This window comes from Mus caroli, unplaced genomic scaffold, assembly GCF_978045245.1.
Source record: "Mus caroli unplaced genomic scaffold, Mus_caroli_1 scaffold_19, whole genome shotgun sequence".
Lineage (NCBI taxonomy): Eukaryota > Metazoa > Chordata > Mammalia > Rodentia > Muridae > Mus > Mus caroli.
Window position 1 is genome coordinate 11,051,305 of NW_028227274.1, and position 13,381 is coordinate 11,064,685.

The 13,381-nt window shown below is 43.7% G+C and overlaps 1 protein-coding gene across 3 annotated transcripts in view; it reads right to left on the reverse strand.

Moving 5' to 3' along the window:
* Positions 1–13,381, reverse strand: part of Znf521 (zinc finger protein 521) — a 284,198-nt gene that overhangs the window by 148,493 nt on the left and 122,324 nt on the right. For all 3 annotated transcript variants that reach the window (XM_021150480.3, XM_029471828.2, XM_021150478.3), the window contains one exon: positions 7,304–10,656. In XM_021150480.3, the coding sequence (XP_021006139.1) occupies positions 7,304–10,216 (2,913 nt within the window). In that variant the 5' untranslated portion in view covers positions 10,217–10,656. The remainder of the gene's footprint in view (positions 1–7,303; positions 10,657–13,381) is intronic.

A 13,381-nucleotide genomic window follows, 5' to 3' on the forward strand; every position in this document is an offset into this window, starting at 1 on the left:
ACCATAAAATTAGTTTGTTGCTATTTCATAAGTATAACTGTGCTACTGTCATGAATCATAATAAAAATATCTGATACACAGGATATCTGATAAGGAACCTCCAGAGGGGTCACAACCCACAGGTAGAGAACCACTAAAACATATATATGTAGACAGCTTGATGTGGAGACAGAGGAAGAACCTGAGGAGACAAGGAGATGCTGCAGTGACAAAGGTTCATAGGGAAGATAATGGGTTCAAGTTTGAATCTGCCGAGTTTGACATCCACAAGTGTCCATCAGACAACTGAGACTGAGTCCAAGACTCAGTGAAAGGATTTGAATTGAAGATACCACTGTTCTTAAAAGTAGGCTTCACTAGAGAGCAGAGGAGATAGTTCAGTGGGTCAAGTACTGTCTGTACAGCACAAGGACCTGAATTTGGATCCCTAGAACCCACATAAAAAATGTGCATGTTGGTGCACACCAGTAACAGCCTGGAGGTGAATGGAGGTAGCTGGGTCTCCAGATTAGCTGGCCTGTCAGCCTATCTAATTGAGCCTAGCGAGGCTCAGGCAGGGATAGCATCTCAAATGAAAAGAGAGGAGTTCATCTGGTGTCTCCCTCTTTTCTCCACATATAACAGAGCAGTGTGAATGCCTACGTGCACATGTCGAAACAAACACATATAATACATGCACACAGAAACAACCATATTAATTAATACTATCTTCACTGAGATACAAGTCTCTTACAAAAGAATGCACTCACATCCAGCGAGTATTGACAGAAATATGCAGGCAATAACCAAAATTATAGTTAAACTTTTATTTTATTTTATTTTTTTATTTTTCCAGACAGAGTTTCTCTTTATAGCCCTGGCTGTCCTGGAGCTCACTTTGTAGACCAGGCTGGCCTCGAACTCAGAAATCCACCTGCCTCTGCCTCCCGAGTGCTGGGATTAAAGGCGTGCGCCACCACGCCCGGCTTGTAGTCAAACTTTAGCACATTACTGTCAATTCTAAGAGGTGCACCCTGCCCTCTGGAGGCACAATTTGGAGAGTCATCAGTGTAGTGTGGTAGTTGTAGAAGGGGGAGTGGCTGAGGCCACAGGAAAGGAGCATGCCAAGACAGAATAGCAATGCAAACAAGGGCTTATGGTAGTTTAAAAGGAGCAGGCTATGGGAGGTGAGCCAGGAAGGGACACAGGGGCTTCTGAAAAAGGCAAGAGCTACCTGTGACAAGTACTTAATAGCAATAATAACTAAGGCCCCAGAGGAGAGCACAGAGAAGTTGCAGACCAGAGACATGCTCAGGACCCTTTTCAATGAGGAAAAATGACTGATGGCAGAAGAGAGCTTGGAGATACTACATACCCGGTGACAAGTTCCTGGGCTTGGAAGGTACCCAGAACAAAGTGCCTGGAACTGCAAAGAGGAGACTCTTGGGTGATATGATGGCACATGTCTGTAAGTCTTGTGCTCAGATTGGAGGAAGGAGGACTAGCAGCTCTAGGGTAGTTAGTCGGCTACATAGTAAGTTCAAGGCCGCTGTGAGACCCCATCTCAACGAGAAGCAAACACAATCATCCTGACCCCAAATCTGGAGCTGGAGTACAGATCTGATCTTTCTTGCCTGCCACTTACTAGCTGTGTGGTTTTAGCTTATTTCAATTTATATGAGCCTGGTTGTCTGTCTCCAAAATGCGCTGGCTGAATCTGATAGCCACCACTGCCCCTTCCAATGATAATGATGTCCCTTGCAGAATAATTTCAATGTACTGGTTGGGATAGTATGAGTTGAAATGATGTGTGGAGAAACCTGCAAACCATCCTGAAAATAAAACTAAACAAAAAACAGAGGCAGAAGGACCCTGCGGACATGTTCTCCCGACATCTATCAAAGAACTTTAAGGTCACATGACGGCCTTCTGAGGTACTGATGGGAGTTCCGGGCCATCATCAATGAACCCAGAGAGCTCATATTTATTCACATTGCAAATGTCAGGAACTCGGCAAGGCACCTGTGTGTAGTTAAAGCTGGATGGCCAACACCTTTCCTCTCTGATAGGCTCTCCCATACCAGAACACCATGGGTAATATGCAGATGTACATCACAGTCAACCCTTGAGGAGCATCAAGGTTGAGGCTCTCCTCAAATACTGAATCCCAAAGTCTAGTGGAAAATTTCAATTAATAATCATAGGGGCAAACTTCAAGAAAATATTTTTTGCAAAGTCAGAAGACATCAAGCAAGGGAAATGGGTTCAAATTCACTTCCAGATACCTCCACCATGTGACAGCTGCCTGCAGTTAGCCTTCCTTGACTGTCATACCTTGACTTGCATCCATTTGGAGGACTGAATAGGATCACAACTCTAGATTTATATATAAATTTAAATCTGTTCAAATATATAATCTAGTACCAATCAAATGCACATATGCATATATCTCCGACATATGCAGGTGAGTGTGACTCATGTGATCATAAGTCATGGTTCAGTAAATCTGAATCTCAAAACAAGAATCTGTGTCTGGGCTCTCTTGTCTCCTGTCATCTTCCTCTCTGCTTTGAAGCCTCAGAGAGAAAAGATGGGAATAGCTCCCTTAGGGCTTGGTGGCAGAGGCCATCAGAAAACCCAAGGTCTCTAACACAAGAGTCATGGAACTTACATTTTATTGGTTGTAAAATTCACCCCCAAATGATACACCTTTGTGGTTTTGGTAAAGACATATAGTAACTTCTCTTTTACCCGGTGTGACCCTCCCCGAATTACACATCATTTATACTGGAAAATCACAAATTCAACATAACTGACCACAGATGTAAACAAATACCTGTTATATAATATATTATATAATATCATTTCTTCCCAATAACATTTATTAGTGGTAGGATTATTTAAATAGAAATCTTTATGTCTGTCTGGGCAATTTTTCTGTAATTCCAAATAATATGTATATTCGTAATTTGAGAAAGTATTAATTACATACAACTTTATAACTGAAATATAATAATGAATTTTAAAATAGCAATAGTAATGGTAATGATCATATTGGAAAAAACATTCAGATTGTTATGAAAAATATTTATAAACTGAATCCTAATATCTGGTCAAAGAAGGCCATCTCTGCAAGATATTTTTTAAATATACTTTCAAAGGGAGATAAGTTACTGCATAAAAAGTTGTTGTGACCATTGATAGCTAAGTACTTAAAAACTATCATGTGGATGCAAGGGTTTTAAAAATATTCTGGTGATTTATAAAAGTTCAGACTACAAGTAAATGTTCTAACATTACTATTTTAGGAATACTTAAAGACAGGCATGGTTTAAGGATAAGCTTTCTGGTTGAGGATTTACCTCAGTGACCCAGCCACAACATAGGATGCATGAGGCTCTAGAAAAAAATAAAAATTAAAAATTAAGAGGCCAAGAGCATTTTTCCAGACAAGCAATTCTAACTGAATTAATATGTCCATGCTCTTCATATCTCTGCTTTCGTTTTGTAAGCATTCCATTTCAAGTGGAACAAATAAATAGTGCAATTTATAAGTATCAGAGGTAGAAGCTATGAACACCGAAGGAAAAAGACACACATGGACATTTTCAGAATCAAACTAAGAAGCAAGTGGTCCGGTCCGGTCCAGTCTTGATTGTCAACATAGAAAATCATAGTTAAACACACACACACACACACACACACATGCAGGAGAATGCAGTCATTCTAACTCATGTTTGCATGCTGATCAAGTAAACCATAGACACTCAAACTTCTATAAAAAGGAGACAAGCGGTTCTCTGCTTAAGTGTTTTAAGAACGCTTATTTTGCAACTTTAAAAACAATCTTCATCCTGAGTGAGGTAACACAATCACAAAGGAACTCACATGATATGTACTCACTGATAAGTGGATATTAGCCCAGAAAGTTAGGATATCCAAGATATAAGATACAATTTGCTAAACGCATGAAACTCAAGAAGAACGAAGACCAAAGTGTGGACACTTTGCCCCTTCTTAGAATTAGGAACAAAACACCCATGGAAGGAGTTACAGAGACAAAGTTTGGAGCTGTGACGAAAGGATGGACCATCTAGAGACTGCCATATCCAGGGATCCATCCCATAATCAGCTTCCAAATGCTGACATCATTGCATACACTAGCAAGATTTTGCTGAAAGGACCCAGATATAGCTGTCTCTTGTGAGACTATGCCGGGGCCTAGCAAACACAGAAGTGGATGCTCACAGTCAGCTACTGGATGGATCACAGGGCCCCCAATGGAGGAGCTAGAGGAAGTACCCAAGGAGCTAAAGGGATCTGCAACCCTATAGGTGGAACAACATTATGAACTAACCAGTACCCCTGAGCTCTTGACTCTAGCTGCATATGTATCAAAAGATGGCCTAGTCAGCCATCACTGGAAAGAGAGGCCCATTGGACTTGCAAACTTTATATGCCCCAGTACAGGGGAACACCAGGGCCAAAAAGTGGGAGTGGGTGGGTAGGGGAGTGGGGGGGAGGATATGGGGGACTTTTGGGATAGCATTGTAAATGTAAACGAGGAAAATACCTAATAAAAATATTTTTAAAAAAATCTTTAATTTGTGTGTGGGGTGTACACATATGTGTGGGTGCAAGAGCCTGTGCATATTAGTGTGGAGATCAGAGGTCAACATCAAGGATCTCCCTCCATCTTTTACCACCCTATACTTTGAGACAGGGTCTCTCAGTGGAGCTGACTGTTCTGGCTAGGCTCGCTGGTGAGTCAACTCAGGTCCTTTCTAGCTCCATCATCTCCCAGCTAGTGCACCTGGCTTCCAGGGTATCTGAGGATCTTAACTGGTTCTTATGCTTGTTCTGCACGCTCATCATCAAAGCACCTCAGCTCCTGATTTTGTAACATTTAAAATCATAAAACAGCTTAGGAACAATCTAGAAATTTGAATTTGGACCATCTTGTAATAGAGATTCTAGATTGCAAAGAAAATCTCTTACAAGCAACACCTGCCAATAAAAAAGCTGATGGCCAATGAGCTAAGGCAAAAAATGGGTGGGACAGAGGCAGGAAGAAAGAGGATTCTGGGAAACAGTGAGAGTATAAAAAGGAGAACATTGGAAAGACAGACTGAGGACAAGTTTGTAAACCAGTAGGTAGATGAACTAAGGGAGATGAAAAGGAAATGTGAAAAAAGTGGGCCAGGACTGAACTAGAAGACACTGATTGGGTTAAAATACATTATGAGTTGTTCAGGGTATGAACCGAAGCTCATGGCTAACACATTTAAAGATACTAATAAAAAAGTAGAAAGAAAACCAGAAACAGGTCTTAGAAGAAAAATAAAAAGTATAGAATGAGGGAGATTTGAGGAAACACTGAGAGATCCACCTGGGACAATGTGAGGAGACAGCCACATGGTACCTGAGCACAGGTAACCAGCCACAGGGCAGAGTGTAATGGCTGAGATATTTTAGTTATGATCTAGTTAAAGAAGAGCATAGTTATATGGCTAAGGTATTTACAAATATATTCTGAGTCTGAGTCCTGCTAATGTAGCTATTTCTATTGCCTTAAGCCAATGATACTTTGGCTAATGGTATCATTAGTCATATCCTACAATTGCACGCTGTCTTCTGGGTAGTGGGGAAAATCCTTTGCACAACAGGAGATTTTCAAAGCACCCATGTTAAGAAGAATGGATTAAGAAATGCAGACTCAAACTTGACATTGCAGTTTAAGAAATATCATTGTTTAAGGAGATATCAAAATATATCTCCAATGTACTTTCAGGCTGATTTTTAAACCAGTGGAGGGAAGAAGACAGAAAGGGAAGAAGAGAGGTGACAGGAAGGAGAGAGGGGACAAGATTGCCCTGGTCTGGTAAACTGCACAAGCACACAAACACATTCGCCTTGCCATCTCTTTAATGTTCTTACAAGCACACAAACACACATATTTACCATGCTGTCTCTTTAATGTTAATACAAGCTTAAACATTTCTAAAATGAAGTTTTGAGAGAAAAACAAATTTCATAGGTTTCTACGTATGGCTTGTTTCAGGGACTGCTGGATAGGACATGACACCTGAGCCAGGAACCACTATCCAAACTGTGTTCTTCCAGCTGTCTCCACCAGTCTAAAAGCACTTCATTTATTTAAATGGAAGGATAGTGCAGATTTACTCGGGCAGGGAAGACAGAAGAACAGCTTCAAAGCTTGGGAGTCTGCCTGTTACACAGATGCCACCTTGGGTGAGGATGGGCTCTGTGCTGCCTGCTCCCTTCTCCCCTCCTGGCTGCCTGATGGCTATCTGTGGGGAGATGCCGGGAGCCCTCTGAGAGTTTGAGTGCAAAGACAAGATAAGAAACTTACAGGAACCACACCTGCAAGGGACAAGGTTCTCCCTGGGGTTTTCATTTGGATGGATCCCCAGATAGGAGCAGGTAGGGAAGTAGAGGTGATAAAGCCAACAGGAATAATATTCCACAGAGCCCTCCTCTGTGAAGGAGGAATGACAGTTGATAAAACTACAATTACATTGTTAATGAATGTACTTCTCCTACATATTGTGCCAAAGGAAACATGGAGATGCAGGACTCTGGAACTGAGGGGGGAATAAACATTCGTTTTGGAACCCAGAAAGTAAAGGCTCTGAGATGGTGTCTTTAAGCAGATAAATATGGGGCGCATTGAAAAACTCCTGTTGTGCAAAGGATTTTTCCTCACTACCCAGAAGACAAAGAAAAACAGTGAATGTTGTTAACATGTATTAAAGACACCCTACCTAATTTGTTACCTCTATCTATCTATCTATCTATCTATCTATCTATCTATCTATCTATCTATAGATATATGTGTGTATGTATGTATATATATATATATATATATATATATATATATAGAGAGAGAGAGAGAGAGAGAGAGAGTCCAAGCCAACACGTTGGCTCACACTACTGTACTCATGTGTCATTATCTCTTTGCCATACGCACAAGTCATAGCTGGGGATTTCAATGTGTGTGAAACTACGGTGAGGTTCCAGATCTCAGTAGGCTAGGCGTGAGAGCCAGTCTCTTCAGTCATAGAGAAGACAGTGTCCTAGGGAGACTGGAATTAGTCCTATTTTGCACCATTCAAGCCAAAATGCTACTTATCAGGAACCAAGTAATTGCTAGTTAATGGCTATAGGGAGAAAAACATTGCATTTCAAACTACACATCTCTTGGCGCATGTGACAAAAGTAGATAAGGCTGTGGCAAGCTTGACTATAAAGTGGGGATCGTGTTTAAAGGGGGGAAATAGCAAGCTTGAGAAAGGCGAGTTACCTCATCGGACTGGGAGGGACTGATTCTGGGCATGGGTGACACTTGGGGCGTTTTCAACTGTGTGCTGTTGGCGTCTGGCACGAGCTCCCGGTGCACCGTCTGGATGTGGTTTTGCAGTTCGCTTTCAGACTCAAACTTGACATTGCAGCTTGAACAGCGCGTCTTCAGTCCCCCTGCCTTGCCTTTTCCTTCCATGGCGCTCAGACTCTCATTCTGGCCCAAGCCTGGTCTGCTGGCACCAGGAGGGAGACTGAGGCCTGGGCTACTGCTCTTACTGAGATTCACACAGCCGGCACACAGACCATATGGCAGGCCGTTAATGTCAAGTTTCACCAGATCTTGCTTGGAACGGAACTCTTTGAGGCAAGATGCACACTTATACAGTTTCTGAACATGCTGGCCACGCCCGGTGGTCTGCACGGAGGACCCATTCCCCGTCTTCTGCATGTGGAAGGTCCCGTGGATTTTGAGTTCTAAGGTGGAGGTCACAGTCTGCATACACACCACACAACGAAACCCAGTCAGGGAATTCCTCAGGTCAGGGTGCATCTGGCAGTGCTCCAAAAACTCCTCTTCGCTCTGCAGGGGCATCTTACAAATACGACAGTTTCCAGTATCCAGGCTCTTGCTGTGTGTGACTTTGTGTTCCGTGAGAGTTAACAGGGAAGGGAAGCGCTCTCCACAGATAGGGCACATGTAGTGTTTGACGGGGCCTAAGTGGGTCTGCATGTGTTCACGGAGCCCATTTTCAGAGAAGAAGGTTCTCGAGCAAACGTTACACTTGTAATTCCCTTTAATGAGCTCCGCCTTCTTCTTCACAATGGCACTTTCTCCGGGCCTGATGTTGTGGTCCCGGAGCTGGTGGTTCTGCAGCAACGTCTCCATGGTGTAGGCCGCCCCACAGATGTCGCAGCCATACATGGGTTCAGAGCTGTCCACGTCCTCCTCACTCCCATCGTGGCTGTTATGGGACTCCTGGCTGTTGGTGAGCAAGGTCTGCAGCTCAGCCTCCTCCTTCTGCACTTGCTCCGAGGCCCCGTTGGTGCCACAGTTGGGGGTCTTGGTTTCAAACACACAGTGTTTCTCCCGCAGGTGCTTCTCCAGCAGGATGACGGCATGGAAGGCCTTGCTGCAGAACCTGCAGTTGTACTTCTTGCTGTGGGTGGTGATGTGGCACTGCAGCTCCACCTCAGTGCCAAACGACTCGCCGCAGAAGATGCACTTGTGCACCTTGCCTTGGTTCTCCAAGTGGTTGTGCTTCACGTGCAGCTGCAGGTCGGTCTCATTGCGGAAGTCCCAGTTGCAGGACGTGCAGCGGTACACCTTCTTCTCGTTACTGTGCTTCACGGCCAAGTGCAGCTGGATAGAGACCTTGGAGTCAAACACTTCCTGGCAGAGTGTGCAGCGGAAGAAGACGAAGGTGTGCATGTCCAGCAGGTGCTTCTGGAGGTCATCCACGGAGGTGAACTGCTTGTCACAGCTCTCACAGATGTAGTAGGTTGAGGTGATCATAAAGTGGATGGTCACGTGCTTTAGCAAGGACTCTTGGTTGGGGAATTCTTTGTTACACTGAGGGCAGGTCAGTTTTGGCAGCACGGTGTCCAAGTGGGTTTTGAGGTGAGTCTGAAAGCTGTCTAGGGACGTGTACTTAGCACCACACTGATTACAGATATACTCTCCAGAGGCACGGGCAGGGCCGCCTCCCACAGTCTGCATCATCTTAAGAGATGTCTGTTCTATAGCCACAGGGGACAAAGGGCTTAAGGCCCGGGATTTCTTCCCATTGTGAATATAATTCAGGGCCAAGGGAATGTTTTTATGATTCTCTTTAATATGCTTATTCAGTTTAAGAACACTGTTGAATATTGGCGAATTTGTACAATAGGAACAGGAGTAGACTTCAACTACCGGTTCTTTTGGAGTCCCAAGCACAGGAGACCCAAACCGGGAGCCACTGAGGTCACAATGGACCTGTCTTATATGCTCTTCAAGTGAAGAGTCAGTGAGAAACCCCATGTAACAATGGGGACAAAAGAACGCATTGCTGTCCTTGGCCGCGGGATTGGCAAACCCGTGAGAACATCGGATGTGCTCCTGAAGGGTGTTGAGGTCATTGACAACTTCAGAACAGAAGTTGCACTGGTAAACAATGGCAGGCATGGCCGAAACAATCAGGCCGGGGTCCTGAGCTTCGTGCACTTGTTTAAGATGTTCATTTAGGTTATAGAGTGAGGGCAAGACCTCCAAGCAATACTGACAGATATGAGCCTGCTCAGGCTTATCTAAATGCATAGTTTTCAAGTGAATCTGCAGAACCGCGAGACTCGAAAATAACTGCTTGTTGCAGTAAATACAGCTGTAGGTGACTTTCGCCTGCTTACTAGAGGGGCCAGTCATATCGGAGGTCTGCTGAGCAGCTCGCTTCCTCCCGCGGCTCTTTGGAATCGGCGGTGCAGCCTCTACCATGGTTGAGCTGTCCACTGAGAGGTTGGAGTCTGGAGTCGTGCTGGACACTGAGGTGTAACCCACAGTGACCAGGGAAGGGCTGTTGCTGTGATTGCAGGACTCTGGCTGCTGGTGACTGTCCATGTGGCTGTACAGCTCCTCGACCGTGAGGAAGCTCTCTGAGCAGATGCTGCAAGAGTTCTTCTTCTCACCCCCGTGCACCTGCTCTATGTGGTTCATGAGGGAGGTCTCCTCCACAAACAGCTCGTGGCAGTACATGCACTGGAGGGCTGCTCGGTCCTCATTAGGGGAGCACTCGGGGTGGCATTCTGCAATGTGCTTCTGGAGGTCTTCCGGGAAGTCGAAGCCTTCCTCACACTGGCTGCACTTCTGAGTGTCCTTCATCTTCCAGTCCTCCATCCTGGAGCCAGACTGGGAGCCGTCCTTGTTCCGCTCATGAACCTGCATATGTCCGTGCAAGGAGCTAGAGGACAGGAACCCTCTGCGGCAGACGGCACATTTATATGGCTTGTTGGAGGTGTGAGTCTTTAAGTGGATCTTGAGATGATCGCTCCGGGAGAAGGCTGCGTCGCACTCGCTACAGTGATACTTCTTGTCCCCAGTGTGGAGCTTTATGTGGCGGTCACGGCTCCGCTTGTGTTTGAACAGCCGACTGCAGTAGGTGCACTTGAAGGGCAGCTTGTCACTGTGGCTCTGTTCATGGTGCTTTAGGTAGCTGAGGCGGCTAAAGGACTTATCACAGAACTGGCACGGGTAAGGCAGTCCAGGGCCACCTTCTTCCTCTCCAAAATCACAGCCTTCTCCATGGCTGGGGGAAGTCTGGTCCTTACTGGAAGGTGAGGAGGCTGGCCAAGAGCAGCTGGGGTCGTCCTCAACGTCAACGCCATCTGCAATGAGGAGCAATAGGAACATATCATTACACATGCTGAGAACTCAGACCGCGTCACCATGGACGCACACTTGAGCCATCTTGAGCCTCTGGGGAGAGGGGAAGGAGTGAGCATCACAGATCTGAGCCCCAAGCTTTTACTCTTCATTTGCTTTTTGCTGGTTTGTAAAATACAAAAAGATATTAAAGAGTTCTATGTCTAAATTACCCTGTTATTACATTTTATCATTTTTCCTTAGAAGTGAGGCATATATTACACATTGACAATTTTATTAAAATACAGATTTTAATATATTTAATGTTTCTTTTGTATTCATTCTACAATGATTTGCATATTCTGTGAGCATGTGAAGGAGCAAATGAAAAGAGGAAATATTACAGGAGTGATTTAAAATTAATGCAGTCAACCCAGATGTCTAATATTTAATAAAAACCTCCCTCTGCATTTTGCTTGTTTTTCTATAAAAAGGCAATTCTGCAGACCAAAAGTCTTCTTTGGGGTTCTTATTGATACAGACCTTATTGCTTTCAGCAAAAAAATATTAAAAAATAAGCACATAAAAGGAGACAGAAAACACAATAATAATTATGTCTTGTGTAATGAAAGACAACCAGGTTTTCCTCAATAACTGAAAGATTCAGAAACCATAGGCCAAAAAATGGATTATTAAATGTTAGAAGGCACTGCGAGATATTACATACAGCTAGGATCATCCAGGATCAAGAAAAAAAATTGTGAGTTTCAGGAGAACCAGATCGTAATCTTGCACTCGGTTGGAAAAGTTCAAGAGGTGGCCCACCATCTCTTCCTTCTGTGAAAAGCATCAGTGGCCCGGACTTCCTTAGCTAAACAGGGCCCGAGCTTTGAGGTGAGCAGAGACAAAGCGACTTGTGAAAAACTGGAAACAGGAAAAGTGATAAATGATTATGGTAAATGCAGAGAGATTTATGTACAACAAAGAGCAGACAAACAGGCTGCCAGCCAGATAGGGCTTAGCATGTGATGCGTGAAGGAACGCTGCCTTACGTTTACATTCAGTGGGGGTTTGTTTTCCTTACATAGTGTACGCCCCCTCTTTCTCCTGTTGCTTCCCTAATACCCAAATAAAAAAGTAGGACTGTCTCAAAACATGTTGTAAAATCTCTTTTACGTTTTATGATTTCTCTCTCAGAGCCAGAAGTTTCAAAATTGTTCAAAATCCAAAAGATAATAGTTTTCAAAGATAGAGATAATTAAAGACAATGCAGGTTAGCTGGGAGAGCAGATGATAGCATTTGGTTACAAGTACAGGTTTGAGTGAAATATTCTAAAAGTTTTGGATGAGAAAAGAATCCAGAAAGTTCAGAGCTTCGTTCAGGACTAAGGCTCACACATATGCACCATGGTGGACACAAAGCAGAAACAGGCTGGCTTTATGAAACGAATTCCATGTCTGCTTTCTTTAAGGTAACAAGATTTTACTAGATTGTCAGCCTCTTCCTTATCCACAGGAAACAGATGAGGATCGTTCCTTTCCTGCATGGAGAAACCGATGACAAGGCCATCTCACTATCGAGGCCAGATGGCAGCCCTCTCACCCTGAGAAAACAACCAAACACCATTCCTGGATCCCTGCCCACCCCAACAAAGCAAGCTGAAAACCTCCTGATTCTGTCTCCTTGCTTACAGGACTCCACAGTCCCTCATGTGTGCAGCCTCAAGCAGGCTTGAATGTTAGCAGGTAAGAGTCATACGGACACATGAAACACATATGCAGATAAGCTCAACCCGTGACACAGTATACTAAAGCAAAACCTAACCAAAAACAAGCAAACAAAACAGTCAAGATAACAACAGCAAAAACAACGCAACAATGATCGAGTTTTCCCTTTAAAAGATATGTACACTTGGTATCTGAAATAACCTAAGATTCCTATAGATCCTTCCAATTCCAATCATTAATAAATGTACTCAGCGTTTGAGGTTGCAAATCCTGCCATATTTCACACTTGCCTTTTACTTCTGAATCTTGCGGTTTTATTTTAAAATATCTTCAAGCACATCTTCTCATTTGCACATTCAGAGAAAACACTGAATGAGCGAGCATCCACCATGCTTCCAGATAGGTAAGAGATGAACCGTGAGCCCGAGATCCTAGCAAGACTATTTATCATTAAATCCTACACTGTGTCTGGGTGTGATGCATCATCATTGTAGGTGTATGAATAACTGTGGAACAATGTAAAAAATAAAGTGTACAACTCCTGCCACCAGGTTTGTATAAGGAATTATGAAGCAATGAGCCATTATTATAAAAGAAAAAGGAAGGTCTAATCATTACACCATGTTTAAATCAGGTTCTTGTCTGGGTCCATACTGTGCTTCATCTCCTATGTACGTGTTCTCTCAAGCTTGAGATTTCATTGAGATTTTGAGGGAGATAAACTTAGGATCGAGGGTTGTTTTGTTTTGTTTTGTTTTGTTTTCTGGGATTCAGAGTACTACTGGAAAGCTTTTCCACTGTTCCACCCCAGCCTTATCCCTGTAGCCTAAGAACATAAGAATCACCTACAAAACTCACACATCTCAGGACAGGGGGACAGTGGACTGAGTAGGGGAACACCTACATCCAAGAGTGCTATTCAGTAGGGAGGCAGGGAGGGAGGGACAGAGAGAATATGAATAAATGAATGAATAAATGGGTAAATGAATGAATGAATGAATGAATGAAAATGAAGGCCTT